The sequence below is a fragment of the Diachasmimorpha longicaudata genome, chromosome 17, assembly GCF_034640455.1.
Source record: "Diachasmimorpha longicaudata isolate KC_UGA_2023 chromosome 17, iyDiaLong2, whole genome shotgun sequence".
Lineage (NCBI taxonomy): Eukaryota > Metazoa > Arthropoda > Insecta > Hymenoptera > Braconidae > Diachasmimorpha > Diachasmimorpha longicaudata.
In genome coordinates, this window is record NC_087241.1 from 3,493,319 (window position 1) to 3,512,312 (window position 18,994).

At 37.5% G+C, this 18,994-nt stretch overlaps 1 protein-coding gene across 6 annotated transcripts; it reads right to left on the reverse strand.

The window, feature by feature from the left end:
* Nucleotides 1-139: 139 nt before the first annotated feature.
* On the reverse strand, nucleotides 140-18,912 carry Larp (La related protein). 6 transcript variants are annotated; one of them, XM_064136586.1, is made up of 14 exons: nucleotides 18,555-18,911; nucleotides 16,991-18,163; nucleotides 12,862-12,935; nucleotides 12,150-12,203; nucleotides 11,673-11,841; nucleotides 11,055-11,159; nucleotides 10,663-10,844; nucleotides 9,951-10,265; nucleotides 9,079-9,782; nucleotides 7,697-7,938; nucleotides 6,922-7,485; nucleotides 6,320-6,574; nucleotides 5,798-5,931; nucleotides 140-5,685 (listed from the first exon to the last, which is right to left on the reverse strand). In XM_064136586.1, exons 2-14 carry the CDS (start codon nucleotides 17,757-17,759, stop codon nucleotides 5,269-5,271), a joined length of 3,984 nt encoding a protein of 1,327 aa, XP_063992656.1. In that variant the 5' UTR covers nucleotides 17,760-18,163; nucleotides 18,555-18,911; the 3' UTR covers nucleotides 140-5,268. The 6 variants fall into 6 exon arrangements, with proteins under 6 accessions (XP_063992656.1, XP_063992655.1, XP_063992658.1 ...); XM_064136585.1 differs by having other exon boundaries at nucleotides 16,991-18,911; XM_064136588.1 differs by lacking the exons at nucleotides 16,991-18,163; nucleotides 18,555-18,911 and adding an exon at nucleotides 14,690-14,827.
* Between the last annotated feature and the right edge of the window lie 82 nt (nucleotides 18,913-18,994).

Here is an 18,994-nt window from a genome sequence, read left to right on the forward strand (position 1 = left end):
TTGACTACAAACCCCCCACCCCCCTCGCCGTGAAATTTATGGGGAAAACGAGGAGTTTCGCGGTAGTAAATAAAAGGGGGAGGGGAATTTGGAGAGGAATCAAAGATAAATAAATTCAATTCTTTTTTGTTTATCGTAATGGTGTTTTTGTACTTTTTTTGACATTTTATTTGTTTTTTTTTGCATTTTTTTTTGTTGGTGTTTTCACAAAACGCTTACATTACGTTGAATTATGCATATGAGACCGGTTTCATCGGTTTTGATAATATTTTTAGTGGAGGTAAGACTCACGGAACGTTACAGTCGAGGAAGAGGAACATTTCTGAATTGCGAGTGATTCAATTATCGAGTCATTCAACCGGAAATTGGATGGAATCGCGGAATATTAGGGCAGTCGCGGGTGTAAATTTTTCAGTAACAATTATGGAAACTTCTGTAATAAAATTCCTCACTGCGACTAGTTCTGAAATTTCAAATCAAATTTTCCCCGAATGTAAAACCAAATTTCATCTTAGAGTGAGAAAAGAAAAAATCTTTTGCCAAATGTATTTTCTTTCTATCAGTAAATTTGATAGACTAATGTCAAATATAGTTTCTCGTGGTTAGTAAGGATTGTTGGCAAAAGATTTTTCTTTCTAGGGGTAGAATTCAGAAACTTCCCTTCTGTTCATTCACCCATTCCCTCAGTACAATACCTCCGATTTTTTATTTATTGCGTATTTCCACTCTGAAGGTATAAACCCATAATAATGTATTATTTTTCAATATTTACACAGCTGACAAACGTACGATCATCCCGAGGTGTATCTTAAACTTGTGAACGATGAGCAAATGATTGATGAAATGAGAGAAAAACGAATGCTGAATTTTACAAATTTTCTAAAAAAAAGTCGACAGACATTTATTATTAAAGCAGATTCAACTTTTTATTTTTTTTACGAATTCAATTTTTCGTTGGCTTAATGTGCGTTTTCAAAACTATTTTTTTAGTAATTTTTAATTTAGCTTGTTTTTTTTTAGATTCATTAATTCTCAAATTATTCGTTATTCTCTCAGTGTGGGAGTGAAAATGGATAATGAAGGCTGATCTTACTTCAATGAGAGGCACTGTATAGTGAAGAAACCATTGAGCTTTTAATTCCCTCGAGGTGCAATCGTGAGTTGTTCCTACCAACGTCGATCAGAGTCTTTATTTATCTAGCTTTTCACCCTCTACAAATGGGTCGATGTGAGTTCATTGTGTTCGCTAAGAATTAAATCTCGAGTGCAATCGATACGGGTTCATTTGAACGAATCATTCACGAAAACCGAGTGATTTATGAGACGACAGTCGCTGCCGAGTGCGAATTGATGGAATGGGAAGAGTCAACCTCGTCCGCATTTTTTATTTTTAAAAGAACGTTCGTCGCAATTTATTCGACAAATTGAGTCCATTCGTCTCATTTTATTATTTCGTGACTCAATTTTTATTCGATAAGTCGATAGGAAGGGAAATTCACTCGATTAATTATCACCAAACACAACACGAATGTAGTCATTCTAGATAATGATCATATTTACGTTTTACATTTTTTACAATTTGCGCAAGTTTATTTTGATTCGTTGGTGGAGTGAGAAAGTTGATGAAGGGACTTAGATTGAGAGTGTACCTAAATCCAGATGAATTACAATTTTTTCAGGATTTTTCGCAGCTTTGTCTCGGTTCATAAAAAAAATTCTGTAGTAACTTCACCCTAGTTTTTCGAGCATATCTCGGAATGTAAGGAAGGTAACGAAATTTTCGTTATGACCTTTTCTGTAGAGTGAATTGAGGGCTACAAAAAAGGTATTGTTTAAAAATGTGCCATACCTCCTAGATTCAGATGTATTTATAAAAAAACGAATTGTGATGTAAATCGGACTAAAGTGAGTTACTTGAAAAGCACCACCTTCAATCGGCAATATCTCCCGACCAAGCGATGCGATTTTAATGAGCCACAACTCGTTTTAAAGCCCGACATTAAACCGTGAAAAAAACAAAAAATAAAACAATTTCACTCTGTCTGTTCCCAAGTTATCAACATCCTTTCACCACTTCACAACAGAATAAGAACCAAAAATACTCAACTATTTTCCAATGATTTCTGTGTGGGATTTCATACTTGAATCAAAGTCAAACGATTTACACTAAATATCTATGTAATTATTATTTTTTCTATACATTTTTGGGTCGTTGTTGTATTCAACGATTTAAAACCCCACCCATTTACATGAACGCGAGATGAAGACTTAAATTTAAAAAATAAATCCAGGATATGATAGAATCGTACAAAGTATAAGTAACAATGGTATAAGTAATGATATATCCATATTGTATTTATATTTTTTACATGTTTCCATTTGCAAGGGATTTTTTTTTCTAATGCAACTGTGTCCAATGAAACTCCACAGGAGAAAGAAAAATTATTACTGAAGCAATCGATATTCGTCACGAAAAAACATCGTCTGGTGATTTGTAAAAGGACATTTAGCCATTCGCCTCCAGTTAATCGATGAAATAATAATCATCGTTGTGCTTAATTGTAATCATACGCATTATAATCAAAATAATAATAAAATAATTACACCGGAGTCAGTTAAACTCCCACAAAGAGAAGAAAAAAAAAACTTAGGAGTTAAACTTAATTCTAGGCTATACCAATATCTATATCTAAATAAACAATTTCAATAAATCATATTCGTTTCTCGTAATAATCGTACATGTAATGTGATTTTCATTGTTGAACCAGGCAAACCCAGGGAATTACTGAAAACTGCGATGATTATTCTGACTGAATTTTGGTTGATGATGAAGGGACACAGCCTATGGTGGTGGGAAAACACTCCACCTTCTCATTGATACGAGAGCGATTTTTTAACGAGGGATAACCGAATGTCGACGGTATTCCTTGGAGATGTTAAAATTCTCCAGAAATTTGCAGGGTACGTCGACCCTCGGCGATGCCTCGAGGGGAGACCGTAGCACTTGAGCTTCAGGTGCAGGGAATCCTGGTTTTATCATTCGTTTATTCCACGCAAAAAATTACAAAACAGCGATTTTAAAAATTTTTTTTGTTGGTGGCATGTGGCGGTGGAGTCAAATCTCATATTTTCAATTTTTTATTCTGAATTGAAAGAGGAAGTTGAAGGCTTTCGAACTATCAATAAATCACAATTTTTATGTATTTTTTTGAATAAAAATATTGAAGAAAAATTGTCTCTATCAATTCCGAAAAACAATCTAAAAATTTGAATGTAAAAAAGTCAAGTATTTTCGTGAGGTAATATACTACGCGGGGAAAGCACAATTCAGGTCGATTGGTCGAACATCGTGGTGAGAGACTCTTGAGATTTTACAAGAAAAAAAATTACATATTTAGTTCTCATTTTTTGGAGATCACTCATGCGCCCAAAAACGAAGAATAGAATCACAAAAACTGATTGTTTTTCTTTCAAAATGTTCTAACGAATAGGAAAGCATCAAATGCAAATTATTAATTGAACGCAATTGTTTAAATAGCCAACAATATTTTTTCATTTCTGAAATTGTTTCTCCTGTTTGGAACAAATGGAAAATTTTCTGTTGAAGCTATTCTTCCCTTTCCTCCCCATAAAATCCCCCAACACCCGAAAACTTTCAAACTCGCGTTACTCCCCCGACCAAAAAATCATGTTCAACATTTCAGGAGAACGTTAGTAATGAACACAGAAATTAATCCACGGCGCGCAGTAATTAAAAATGTACTTCCGTCCGCTCAATCATGATTCTGTTTTAATTCGCCAATAGGGCATTCGGACGAATGTCCTCTACGAAAAAAATAACGACAATTGAATAATCACCTGATGATTCACTAATCGTAATTGTCGACAAGGAAATTTCCCTCTAAATTCGAATAAAAAAGAATAAAAAATTGATCGGATAAATTACTTCAATTTGGTGCATCAATTCATTGAAATTCACTCGATAAACAAAGAAAAGAAAAAAAAAACAATACGGAGCGGACCAGCCTGCGACGTGTCTCGTTGTCTATTCGATGAAGGCGATGAGAGAAGAAAAAAAATATATATAACAGTCTAAATCAACGGACACGCTGTGATTTCTCTTCGAGCTACCTATAATTGCATATATTCATCCATTAATTTAAAAAGCCAACAAATTGTTAATTAATATCACTTATTTCGTAGTTATTTTTGTTTTTCATATATAATACGCCTCCCACAATTATTATAATTAACTTGTAATGTACAAAACTATTCATATGGTAGCTCCAATATATTGGTTACTCGATTTATTACTCAATCGTAATGCGATTATTTTCTACAATGATTCGTGTGAGGTCTTCACGAGGCAACAGACGCCAAATCCTCGCTATTCTCACGTGCAAATTGTAATTTAAAAAAAAACCATTGCTCCGAGGCATTAATCACTGATGTTTTTTTTTTCATTCTGGAAAATTTCAGAGACGAATCTCTGGGCTGTCATTGGCAGATTCATCACAATAATTACGTAAATTGCGGTTTTCATTTCACTGAAATAGTCCGGAAGCGGAAATTTAGCAGTTCACCAGTTATTTTGTCTCAGCTCTAATTATTGCGCAATTACGATATTTTTCGATATAATCACACTTTTAAATCCCGGAATCGAGGTTTTTCCATCAGCCAATCGGTCACCTACAGCTGCTATTTTCCCATTAATAACGCGATAATTTCCACGGGTAGAGATCATCGACTCCGATATTTTGATAAAGTAAACACATGATTGAATCATTTTGGCAGTTTCATTCGCGACGAAAGTGCGGATAATTATGCAGTTATGGCATGACATGGAAGACATCAAAAAAAATAATAAACGATATCTCCGATAATTGTAACGAAATAATCAAATGAGTGGGAGAATTTTTCAGCCTTCTCTCGTTACGATGAGCGTCAATGTTCCATTCTCTCCAAAAATTTCCATCTAAAACTGTAAAAATACGTCTTCTGCCTGTGCTTAACGTTGGGCGTCTTGAGTAAAAAAAACAAGTCCACCTGCTCTAGTTGTAAGAAAAATTTTGTGCTCGATTGAACCATGATAATGAGTTTAGTTCAGCTGTGATTCAGGCATTAACTCACTCATTCAGCATCGCTGACTTCTTATGCTGACACCAAGCACAAAGTTATTTCAGTTAAAAATATATATGGGATATATATTTATGGATTCATTTGAGGTGATTTTGACGCAGCCAGGGACCACGAGACTCTCCCCTCCTTTCATTTTTGGCCATCTTTGCTGGTCGTCGATTTAGGCATCTCCTGGGGCTTCGTGAACGAACCTGAATTGTGCCTACTTCTGGGCAATTGTTTATTGAGATCACGATTACTGGACGAAGCTGAGTCATTGCGACGTTTTGGATTTGAATGGCCCAATCGACCGGAGCCGAAAGAGCCTGTGCGATTGCGGTATTGAGCTAGATTCACTGAGGCCGATGTCTGCTTTTGGAGGTTGTTGGTTGGGGGTGCTCCAGATGTCGGGAGAGTCACGGTCGATGAACCACCGGAGAGGCGACGAACTCTACTCGTTGATGGAGAGGCTTCACCACCGCTTTCCGAGACACTGCGATTCCGGCGTTTATTCGACAGGGGATGCAGAGCACCACCGAAACCCTGGAGCATCTCGTTTATTTGGGGCTGAAAGAGAATGAATTCATTTTATTTAGGGAACTTTCAATTAGGGGAAATTCGGGGAAATTAGGGAAAGTACAAAGTGAATCTTATTTATGGAATTAAAGAAGAGAAATACCTCAACAACTCTGAAGTCTTCAATATTTTTGAATTTCGAGAGATATTCTTCAAGTTGTGGTTCCACGTGTAGCTTATCCGCATGTTTGTAGTATTTCAGGAACGCCCAGAATTTTTCTAATCCATATAATTGACCTGGAAGAAAAATTAGAATTTCAGAATTGCATCGTCTTTTAAAAAAGTAATAGTATAATTGAAATATTGCAATGTCCTGTGGTCTACTTTCAAACCCCATAGAGTGGTCGTGAGACCTAATGGCGTCAGCGAATCCACGGTTTTATTCTAGCACAATTCATTTGACACACAGGATTATTCAATGTGTTCTATAAAATGTTTGTGCAAAAAATATTCAATGATTTAATCAAATAATTGTTGACATTGGAAGTACAATTTATTCAATAAATTTACGAAATACTGATATTGAACAGCTACAAATATGTGAGATAAAAATTATTTTGAACAATTAATTAATTAATAATTTAGCACTTTACAACTACAATAAATCGCAAAAAATTGGACTCACCATTCTCATAATCCACAACTGTCTCGTACTGGAAGTCTTTGTACAACTGTGGTCGGAATTTTCTTTCAAGACCATAACTGTAGTAACGGAAGAGGCACTCAAGGCCGTACCGATAGCCCTCGACAGCATCCTCCTTGGCTATGGTTCTGAATTCCTCGTACATGGTGCGATTGAAATTCTCCCTCAGGAAGAAAGACCAGAAGCGGAACAATGTGTTCATCTCCTGGGATTGGCCAATGCCCAATCTCTTTCGTTCTGAAATCAATCACATGATTATATTTCTGCTGATGAGCTAAGGGGAGGATTTTTTTGGTATTTTGAAACTTCAGATCTGAGTTTCTCAACAGAACTTTCTTCAGTCGGGAAAAGAAGACAATATTGATGGAATCATCACGTGATATTTAATTAGTAAATTATGCTTCAGTTCAATGAACGATTACGAAATAAAATAATGAACTTGCTATAAATTAATTTTATCAGAGGGTAAATTAAAATAAATTAGAACAGCTTTGAAGAATGAATGTTATGACTAGATATAGAAACCAATGAATTTTGAAAAATCGTAAAAACACTAGAATATCCTCAAAACCTTCCCCACTTACCTTTCAAACATCTCGAGTGATACTTGTGATATCCTTGCTGGGTGAATCCATTCTCCTTCAGCAAAGCATGACTTGGATGTTGGAAGGTCGGTAGAGAAGACGGTTGGCTGCCATAGCTGCTGGCAAGATATCCCTCATTGGGGCTGGTGCCAGCACTACTCCCAGTGGAGTAAGTCCTTGGTCTATGCTCTCTGACATCCATAATCCATCCCACGTGATGTTCCACCGGGGGATTGTTACTGTGTCGAGTTTTTCGTTTGCGGGGTGTCCTAGGATCAACTGCTGGCTCATCCTTAACAACGGCGAAGAATCTGGGAACAGCACCACCCCTTCTTCTGCAAGCACCCCGCTGTCTCTCGTTCAGTCTCTTCTCGCCCTTGCGATCACGTTTGTCGGTCATTGTGGATTGAATGGGAAGGGATGAGATCTCCATGTCCTCTGAGGATGGTGGAGGTGGTGGCACTTCGGGATTTGCTCGTTTGGGAGCTTTCGGTGCCATTTTTTCAAATGCCGCTTGACTGATGACGTTTACGGTCTTGTAGCTTGCGATCGACGAGGACGAGCCTGTGAGAAGATTTGAATTTCGAGAGTTTAATTAACAATTACAGAAATTAATTAATAAAAGTTTAAAGATTTATTCACTGACCGCTCCATTTTAATTATTTATTTTTAATCATTTCTCTTGTATTTCACACTAAATAATGAGTTAATTGATTGAATAATTTATATTTCCCGAAATTTTAATAATTTTAGTTCTATATAAAATACTACAAACCGTATCGCTGGCCATCCTCCGTCCAGAGATCCTCCTCGTAGTAGTAGAGGCCATCATTAATCGCTTGTTCCAAATCCTGGGTCATTTTCACTCGTGTTGTCCAGTCACCTGTACGATCGTGACCCTCGTGCTTTGGAATTCGCGATGTGGTAACCACTTGTGAGCTTGGGGCTATCTGGGTGACGATCAGGAGCTTGTTTATGTCACCGTCTGACAGCTCATAGTCATCATCGTCCTCCGACCTTGATACAGCGTTTAAAGCCATTTTTAAGGGGCACTTCGAAAATTTTTTTTAAGCCAAAGGGGGAATTATTTTTATTCAGATTCTAAGTTCGCAGCATGAATTGTTCAGCCGGGAAAAGAAGACAATGGTGATTGGAATCATCATGTGAGGGGGCTGATTATCATGAAAATTATAGAAAATATTCGATTTTCAATATAAGTACTCACTTTTAAAATAAATTTCATTTTTCATTTCATTATATTTTGTATGGGCATTTTCCGATTCAATTTTTTGGTGGGAATATTATTGATTTCGAACTATTGTGTAGACTTTATTTATTGTAATTTATCGAATCAAATTAAAAATTCGAGAGGCAATTTACATTTTAAGAACAAAATTTGTCTATTTTTTATCAATTTTCGTGACAATTCATCTGAAATTCACGACGTATTAACTTACGACTTATTAAATGCTAATTTACTTATAATTATTCATTTTCAAAGACCAAAACTTTGAAATTTCTATTGAACTACCACCTAGTATTTTTTAATAGTACACAATTGATTAATTTCATCCTTCATTTGAACAACGCAGAATTCATTTCTTAAAATCGTTTCTAAAGGCCTATCTGTTTTAAAAACGGCGGATGATCCGATTTTTCGTCATTTAAAAAAAACTCACTGGAATTAAAATGTTCATATTTTTTTCAACAATATACAATCCAATAATTTTATGCGTGACCTCGAAAATTAACAACCAATATTTTTCTCTTTCCCAAAGGTCTATCTGCACCAAAAAAAAAATTGGTGATTTCACTTCACTTAATTACAAAAAAATTTATGACGCAGATTTGGAATTACTCTGGAAGTTTTTGAATAATATACAACCAATTAAGGTTCTTCTCCACCTCAACTATTTACACTTCATTTTTTGAATCCATGGTAAAGGCCTATTTGCACTAAAAAAAGAACACAGTCCATTTCATCATTTATTAATAAAAAAAAAATGAATTCACCTAAACTTCAAAACGCCCGAAACCTTTGGACGCTACTCTAAATCCCAAAAATTCACAACGAATTTTTTTAAACGCGTCCTTAAGGCTTAAAAAAAATTAGGCGATGGCCTTTTACCACTTCATTACAAAAAACAATCAACTCACCATTCCGAAAAAGCGTTATGTCGTCCAGTGGGTGGGGGAGTATCGAGTTCCTCATCAAACTGAAAATCCAGTTCCTCTCGTTCCTCCCCCTTATTCTGATCGCTCTTGGAATTGGCTTCAGATTTGCCCTTGGAGGGCTGTTTGACTCTCCTCTTGACCTCCTTCCAAACATCATTGGCAGGCGCGTCAAGCTCTCCATTCACCTGAATCCGCGGATTCACAGACGTTACTGAAGATGCAGCTGAGGAAATAGCGTTCACTTCCTTTGGCTCATTCTCCCTTTCTCCAACCACCTCTTGGGACTGACTCCCACTGTGATTGTGCGACGATTCAGATGTTTTTATAACATTATTATTCGAAGACTCGAGATCCTTGGTGGCATTACCAACCGAGGGATCAGTATTTGTCACGACATTAATGGGAATAAATTCCGGTACATCGGGATTAAGGGTCTCACCTATGGACGAGGATACACTTTCACATTCACTTAATCTGGACGGGATTTTGACGGACTGGAGGATACGAGGTAGTGGTGGGGTTGGGATTGCGGTTAGGGGTGTTGCAGCTGGAGAAAATGGGGGCTTTGCTGATGCTAAAATATCCGGACGGGGATGGGAGCCTTGAGAAGCATCAGTTTCGGAATATTGGGGATTCGATGTGTCAACTGGTATCGGCCATTTCATCGGATCTAGTGTTGTTCGGACCTGGAATTAAAGAGCAAAAATATTCTGTTATAATTGTTAAACCCATGGAACGTTTATTCTAACTTAAGTGGCTCTTAGTTATTAATTTTTCCGGTTAAAAATTTCATTATCTAAAATATATTCTAAATACTTGGACATCATTAGAACAGAATAAATTAATTTACTCACTTTGAAACAGTTGACCATTTCCAATTTGTCAGACTCCAGAATCGATTCAATAACTAATGCAACTTCTGTCGTCAGTGCTTGAACACGGTGAAAAGAGGCTATCAATGTGATAGGCAGAAAACCCTCGGCATCCATCTTACGACGCATGAAAAAGTCCCTCAGCAGATTTTCTTCACTGAAGTAGTACTCAATCTGCTTTCTTATGTACTCTTTCAGTGTCGTTGTATCGAGATTAAGATAGCTTGTCGGATTGAAGAAAAATGTTCCCATGTAGGGCATCATATACGATGCATCGGTATTATTGAACGGTTTCATCTGAAAATAGTAAAATAAAAAAATCATCACCACTGGTTTCTAGACAAATTGCACTTCTTCTTGTCGTTTTATGAACCATCAGAGTTATTTTTTTCATTTTTCATGAAGTGTCAGAAAGATTCTCACTTAAAAAACATCATTATTTATCGTGTATTTATTTATGGTACCTTGCAAAACAAGTGGGCAAATGAAAAACTAAATTTTGTTATTTTCGTTGACTTGAGAATTTAGAACAGCAATTGCCTAATTTTTTAAATAATTGTCAATTGTTTCCTTGTTTGGAAACATTTCAATGAAATAATTTCGTAAAAAAACAACCAAAAAAATCTAGATGCCATTTAATTATGTAAATTATCTACTTGATAATGCAGGATAATAAAATTATGATTAATAATACCTGTGAAAAATCTCCTGCACATTCTCCAGAATAATCAACATCATGTCTCTGCCTGTATCCTCCACCTCTCGATGGACCGCGACCCCTACCGCCCCCTCTGCCCCTATAACTCCTCCCACCCCGTCCACTCTTGAAGCCATAGCTAGGCCTCTCGTGTTCTCGTTCTCTCCAACCCTCTTCACCTGGAGTGAAGCAAAAACATGCCATTAATAATATTTCCACAAAACTCAAGTTGTCAATTATAAAATCTCAGATATTTCAGGTCTCTCTTCATCTCTCGTCACTATTTTTCGGAAAGATTCTCGCTTTAAATGTCATCATGTTGATAAAGTAATAAAATTAATAAGTTGTAATTGTTTAAGATTTTTTTTTAGTAAAAACCAAATACTCACTCTCAATAGTTCGTTCTCTGTGGTTTTGATGCTTGGGGGAACGGTCACGTTTCCCCCTGCTTTTCGCAATGTCAATTTCCAATGGCACCCATTTTTGTTTATTAACTACAAAAAATATTAATAATTCAAGGGTTAAAACAACACTCATTGAACTCTGTGGACATTAGTGAATTAAACTTTGGAAGGGAGGGGACTGACAAACTTGAAAACGAGTGAATGGAGAGTTAATTTTTTGAATTGTGGAGTTGAATTTAATTGCAGATTAAATTACTAAAGTTATTAATGTTGATAACGCAAATTTTTCTCTCATGATCTCATGCAAATTTTTGCAAAAATACGGGAATATCGCTGTTTTTTTTTTTTAATTACTATCAAGTGGAATCCAACGAAGTAAATCTTTAATTAGTCTCCTAGAATTTCCCATTAATAATGTTTCCACAAACTCAAGTTGTCAGCTATAAAGTTTCAGGTATTTCAGATCTAGGTTCATCTTTCGTCACTGTTTTTCAGAAAGATTCTCGCTTTAGACGTCATCATGTTGATAAATTAATCAATAAATTAATTTTAAAAAATTCATGCCAACAAAAATCCAAAGATTATCAAAACATTGATACTTACTCTTCTTTTTTTTGTCATTTGCATCGGTGTGCTCATCACTGTCATCTGGACAGTGATTCAGCTCTTTATTCTCCTTCCCTTTGCTCTCCACGCTGCTGGCGCTGCCGTCCTTAGAGTTACTAGGCTCCTCAACACCGTTTTGTTTAGCCGTTGGGATAGGCGTTTTGCTCTAGAACAAAATTTATCAATTATTTTTCATCGTCCACCCCCAAACATAATTTTGGAAAATCTTCATTAGGCCCAAGATACTTCGATGACAACACAAATGTCCATTCAATTTATGGAGTTCATACGGACGATACATCGACAAAATATTTAGCATTTGATTTTGCGAAAATTTAACACCTGCAGGGTGACAACGTAACACTACTGGCTCTAGTTTTTGCATCATACGATCGTAATAAGCCGACAGCGGAAAATTTATGATAATCAGGATGACACGAGTGCGAGAGAAAGGTGAAATAAAGGGAAAGGTACCTCGCCTTGAGCTCCCAGAGACGGCCAGTCTCCAATATCCGTGAAGTCACTCGCCTGAAAAATAAGAAATAAATGTCACGACTCTATAACTAATTAATAATTAATAATTATTAATAATTGTTTATAAGTCCAGATGACATGTGAGTAAAGAAATAATCAGATAAATTTACTGAATAATCCATGGAATCCACAATCACCATTCGTTTTCCGGAAATTTTTAGGTGAGTGAATTTTGTAAAATTATTATGCAATCTTTTTCTGAATAATTACTTCAGAAAATTAATAAAACAATTGTGAACTGATTATTCTCAGGGGAGAGAATGTGAGGGTAAGCGTAGTTTTATAAATTTAAATGTAAAATAAATTCAGGAGGAATGTTAATGTGAGCAGAAACAATCTGGCTGAGTTTGACTTGAAAAAATAACACGGTTAAACCTGGGTAATAAATAATTTATGTTTCTACGTGCCTGAAGTGGTGTGTCGTGGCGAAACAATCTAGTCAAACGAGAGACTATTGTGTAAAAATTATAGAAGAAAAATTTTTCCCTATTTTCAACGCTCATCCAAAATAAAAACCTTTTTTCAATTTATTTAAAATTCTGTGCCTAAATCTTCACCGCTAAAATTCCCGATAATACCACCTTGAATTATCTGTTAATAATCAATAATTAGGAATGAAAAATATGAGTCAAGTTCCTCGAATTATCCTTACCTTTTGATTATATTTTCTCCTGTCTTTTGTTGCCTTCACAACCGTCGGTTGAACAGCAGTGGCGGCACCGTTTTCTGGAAAATATGAAAAAAACATCAGTTATTGACCAGAAAATTCGCAAAATCACGATAAAATCAGATAAATCGATTGAAAAAAAAATTCCCCCATCGCTCGTGATGAATATCAATTGACCAGACAACAGGAATACGCAATCATCAATAATACCTGCTTCCATTACTTCTCCGTTATCAGAAAAAAAAACACCAGACCCCAAGACAAGCTTTGAACTATTCCTGCCATCGCTCGAAACGTTTTTAAAGCTGTCTAAAACTTAATCGTCGACCTTCAAACATCAAACACATCGAGAGCATATTTTTTCCTCACGAAGAGAGTATTTTGGACAAACTTTGGTGGAAACATGGAGGGAGGGAGAGAACTCGGCAGGGGGTCATGCTGATAATCAAAGGGATTAAGATCGAAAGCCGCGAGGGTTCGGGTGACTTTCGATTCAACTTCGTGATGATTTTAAACCTTCGATACATCATCTGACGTTTGCAATATCACTTACAGTCTACTCGATAACAATATTCGGCCTTCGAATAATGCAATTTTACAGCTGTCAGTTACAGTTATGGAGTAATTAATATTCTTTGGAAGTTTACGATACAGATTGGAGCCAAGTAATTTAACCGAACTTGCAATCAATTCAAGTTGTGTAGTCATAAACCTTGTCATCAGGGAAAATTTACACATTTTGTTTCGAAACGAAAAAATTTACGAAAAAAAGGAAAATTGATAGAGAAAATTTTTTTCAAGCTCTCCAAATTTTGTAAAACCACCAGAAAAACGTAATTTTGGTTCTCACAAATTATTGGGACTTGCGATACGAAAATCAGTAATAATTAAATGAAAAATATTTGTCTGCAGAGAAAATCACTAATTTCCGGACAATTGAACTATTTTTAATTTATTAAATATCAATCAATAGAAAAATAAAAATTCGCTCGATAGGAAAGGAATAAAATACTTGAAAAATGAAAGAATAAGTGCAATTTTAAGCTGATTTTTTTTTCGAAATATTCAAGGAAAATTAAAATCGTCGAGAAATTGACCTGTTTCCTCCGCTATCGAAACGTTTTCGTGCTGTTCCTCGCGTGGGACTGAACCAACATTACGTAATTGACACAACAGGCGATTCAGTGAATCGGCGAGTGTTTCAGTCGCGATGGTGGAACACAATACTGTCCACTTCGATGTTCCAACATATTGATTTTGATCAAACGAACTAAGTCCTTCCCTCGATCCACTTTCATTCCCCAGGTCCCTTATTTTTCCTTTCAACGCACCTGTCGTCGCACACCTATCACGTAGAAACCAGTTACTCGAGGTGGGGGGTGGATTAAAATTAATGAGAATTAACGCGGAGATTAGTAACACTTCGATCGGGTGAAATACTAGGGCCTTGTAGCGCGTATTTACAATGTTATTTCAGCGTGAAGCCGAACACGCCTCTCGCTTCTCGACCAGATGACGACAATTTTATTTTAACCTTTACTCTGAATGCACTGCCAAGAGTGCTACGCTGATTACTCTCGTCCCGTGTAAATCCTCCCGTCTTTTTTTAATGTTAATCGAGCGAAAAAAAACATTCCCACAGCTATTGAACGTCTTGAGAGTTCAAGAAAATAGGGGAATAATTAATTTTGGAGTTTGTTTTGGTGAAAGAACGATTTTCAACATTTTTGCAACGAGTAATAAATAAATCAATCAACAAATGAGAAGGGAAATTGATAAATCGGGACCACAGAACGAAAAATAAATTATTCACCTGAATTAAATAACATAAATCTTCGAAAAAAAACGAGAACTTTAACTAAAAATTTCGATTAACTTTTTTTTTACGAAATCACTCGTACGTAAACTGAGTTAACAATTTTTTAATTCATTTGTTGCACTGATGAAAAAAATCCCTGGGAGAAAACCAGAATTATTCACACAAAATTTCCCCCAAAAATCGAACTCATTAAATAACATTAACTAATTCCTGATTGAATATTGACTTGAATTTTACAATGCACCGATTACTAGTCTCCAACAAAATAAACTAGATATTTGCAGTGTTGGGACCGAGGTATCGCGGTGAAGAAATAAATTCGTAGTGGACGAAGACTGAATCTAGGAGGTGGTTTTGTAAAAGCGAAAAGGTACGTGAGTGGAGGTAAGTAGTGGCAGCTGGCCCCGGTGACCTCGGGACGCCCAACAACAACAGGCTATCCCTTACTCTTTTTAATGTTACAGCCCAGCTTCGCTGTATCGAAAATATCTAACGGTAAGGGCCAGCTGCCGGCGTCCCAGGTACTTCTCCTTCTCGAGAGATGCCACGTGCCAAATGAGATGAATTCGACTGCTGCAACTCCAAGCGTGTTCCGCATTGCGGATGTGCAGCCTAAATAAAAAATAACGTGATTCGTTCAAAGATAACTGAACTCATAAATCACATAATTAATATAATTAATTGTGTTTTCTAATTGCAAGAGATCAGACGATTTTTATGATACCCTGGGAACCACCGAAATTAACGATTGATTATTTTTCTGTGTTAAAAATATCAGTGTCATCGATCTTTATGTTATGGTCTATTGTCATTTCGTTAGTGATTTTAACTAGAAACAATTTTTTCCAACTAATTTTTCCGCCAAATTGTGATTAAATTTCACGACGTGCGATAAAAATTAAAAGATCACTTTGTGCATTCGCCCGCTGATTTTAGTGAACGTTGCGACGACCCGTCGTTTTCTATTTTCATCGCATCAATGATAAACGGTCTCCTCCCTCATCTTCCTTCCCGCAAATCTCGTTTATTACGTTCATTTGAATATTTGTTTGTGAAAAACGAAAATTTTATGGTTTTTCAATAAATTCTCGACTCATCAGAGTAGAGTCCACATTGCGTTTAGTTTTATTTTAGTATTCCAGCTAACGACAGATGATTTTTAACATAAATCCCCTGACAGCAATAGATTTTCATTCAACTCCCATATATTTACAATTACTTTATTTATTTACTTGATTGATGTAACCCTGCAACCGATCTAGTGGTAAAAAAATATTTATAAATAACTTACAAATATTCAAAGCTAATAACTCAGTGAAAAATGTGACTTAAACGAGGCTCAATTTCAATAATTAAAAAAAATACTTGTTGCAAATTAAAATGGCTTCATCCGTTGAAAAAATGGCACTGAATATCGGGAACCGGGACACTGGCATTAACCCGGCCACTGTCGGTGCTTCTATCGTCGGCGAAATCTAGCCTGAGAAATAGACTTATCACGTTTCACTGAACCCAGTTTGTTTGCATATTGAATTTATCTTATCGAAAAAAAAACGAAACCAGTGTAGAGTAATTTTTACCCTGTTATTCGTGAAGGAATTGCTGCTGTATTCGAATTCACGTGATGGTGAGATCGACTGTAATCGCTTCTTATCTCAGTAAAGGAAAGTAATATTTCATCAAGTTGAGAGGAGCCACTAGTGTATAATCACGTTCCACGTATATGAATTATCATAAATTTGGCGCCACGTGGTTTCCCGTTTATTTCGTGATTTCATGAGGGTGGGGCGAGTGGGACATCGTTGCGTATTCCTTAAATTTTGATAGTTCAGAAATAAATTTATCAATCGACCTCGCTTCATATTCCTCGAAAACACCAAACGAGAATTCCTCATCATCAAATGAAACGTCTAAATAAAATAATTAAAAAATCATTAAAATAATTTTGCAATTTTTGTCATCAGCGCCAGTGATGTTAAAACTCCAAAATTAACTCTCAATAATTTTTAGAGTTTACTATTTAAAATATTTCTATTATTCATAATTTTTTTCAAATGATTTCCGAATCAACGCCCGGGTAAAACCCCGAGAAATTTTACAACCAGGTGTTAACACCCCTGATCTGTACGTCCCGCAGGAATAAATAATAAATAATCAACAAATAAACAAATGAAAAAACAAAAAATACCACAAAATAATATCTCCGACAAAACAACCCCATTCAATCAAACAAACAAACAAAAAACAAACAAACAAACATCTACAACAAAAAAAAAATTATGATCCTGAACTCACCAAGTGCCTTCCCCTGCTGCTGTTGCGGCTGTAGGACACGTTTCTCCTTCTCACTGACTCTCTCAACAAGTCCAGCACTGGCAGCAGGATTATTAACCCCAGCTTTCGCACTCTTATTCCAGGGATTGACGACGGGCAGGGGTGCCTCGACATACTTAACGGGAGGTGCATCCTCACCCTCCTCCTCATCCCTCGGCTCCTTGGACAATGATTGCTCCCCAGTGTGTCGATCTCTGTGTGTGGCCCTGTCCCTGCTGCCGTCGCTCTTGCCACGTGTATTGTGATGCCTATCATGATGCCGGTGGCGTTCCCTGTGGGATCTGTGTTCACGGCTCTTCTCCTGTAACTTCTCCTTCCTCCTCGCCGACTTGGGTGCAACAGTCTGAAATTCTCCGTCACTTCCCACATCTCCATTGAGCCTCTCCTGCTCACCGTCGCCCCTGGATCCTCTCTCTCTGAGCTCATCAGGGCCATCAGCATCGCCAGGGCTGCCCTTTGGTGAACTAACGCTCGATCGTCTCTCAGTTTTGGATGTGAACGCGCTGTAACGACGGGAATTTTTCGGATACTTGACCCGTCCAGTTTCCCTTTTCTCACGATTTATTGGCGGTGCTACGCTCACCTGTCCAATATTCTCCTTGTTATTGTCCTTAATTGTCCGCTGCTGAGAGTCACTCGCACTTTTTGGATTCAACACGCTAGCGTAGGACACACCAGGGCCCTCGTGACCATCGCTACCTCCCTGATTGCTCGCCACTTTAGCCGCCATATTGCCACTTTTTCGGGAGAAAATGAAGTAACACGAGGTTGCAGACAAATAAGTTGGGTTAAACACGGCGGCTTATGGGGATTTTCCGCCTGACTTTCCACTCTCCTTTTTGCGTCTCAGTTCAATCTAATCACGAACTGGCCCAATGTTCGAACAACTCACGAGCACCGACACGTGGGCCCCGAGCCCTCCACGACGATCATCAGAGTTATTCCGAGAGTATTTTAATCATTTCACAACACTTTTTTTTTCGATTTATTGCGGCGAGTCCAATCGTCTGAACCGCATGATCCTGGTGAGGCTCCAGGGGGTTCTCACCCGGGGAATTTTTCCGTCACTGGGTGGCCGACGAGTCAGTTAGTCCGGAATTTCGGGGGATGGGGGATGTTAATTAGTTATTGTCACTTTAACAGAAAAAAATGAAAAATAAAGAGTAAGTGACGACCTCCCTGGGTCGCCGGATGCGACTCCTCGTGGTGATTGCCTGGTACTGGGAGCAATGGCTCCTGGAGGAAGAGGGATACAACAGACCGCGTGCGCACACCGCAAATAAATATCTGCCCCCTCTCTTATTGTGGGGTTAAATAATTGGATAATTGTCGATATCGAGGGACAATTATTGTTGATGAGGGGCTGATTCTGATTTGCCGATGATTTTCCAGGTGTCGATGGATAATTGCAATGATTTTTTGCCTTCGAGGGGGTCTGAGAGGGGCACGAGGCTTAGGACAACGTGCTGACTCGGCGTTTTGATATTTTTTTCTTTCAGTTTTTACGATTGTTTTATTGACTCACCCCTTTGACGACTTTGTTCAGTATCACTTGTGGGACTTTGGTGGCAGCGTTCACTATGTGGTAAATCGGCAAACGTTTCGTTTTGCAGATACACGAGGCACGTTTTTTTTTTTGTTCGTTCGTTGAGGCACTAGTCGAGGGGGCTTCCACTGGTCGATTACTTCGATTAAAAAGAGTTGGCTCGGTGGGGAGATCACTGGATGTTTTTTGGGAATTACCGGGGGATCGCGTTTGCCAGGGGGATTACGTAAACGATGTACATCACAGGGTACACGAGTTTTGGATTTTTTTTTCCGGGGGGTACGAGACTACCGCAGACACATGTGGCCGAAATGATGATACTGGTGCGAGCCGAACGCCGGGTTTCCGGTACACCGGATAGACTCGAGCGCCCCGGTGTGACAGTAGTTGTGCTTGGTGGCGACAGAGGGCGGTGCTTC

Bases quoted from the DNA above. Each gene is read 5' to 3' on its own strand.
- Larp (XM_064136586.1), bottom strand. From the start codon at position 17,759: ATGGCGGCTAAAGTGGCGAGCAATCAGGGAGGTAGCGATGGTCACGAG. The intron at 10,845-11,054 runs GTGAGTATTTGG...GCTTCACTCCAG, and splicing joins CAGAGAACGAACTATTGAGA to GTGAAGAGGGTTGGAGAGAA. The intron at 7,939-9,078 runs GTGAGTTGATTG...CGCTGTATCAAG, and splicing joins CATAACGCTTTTTCGGAATG to GTCGGAGGACGATGATGACT.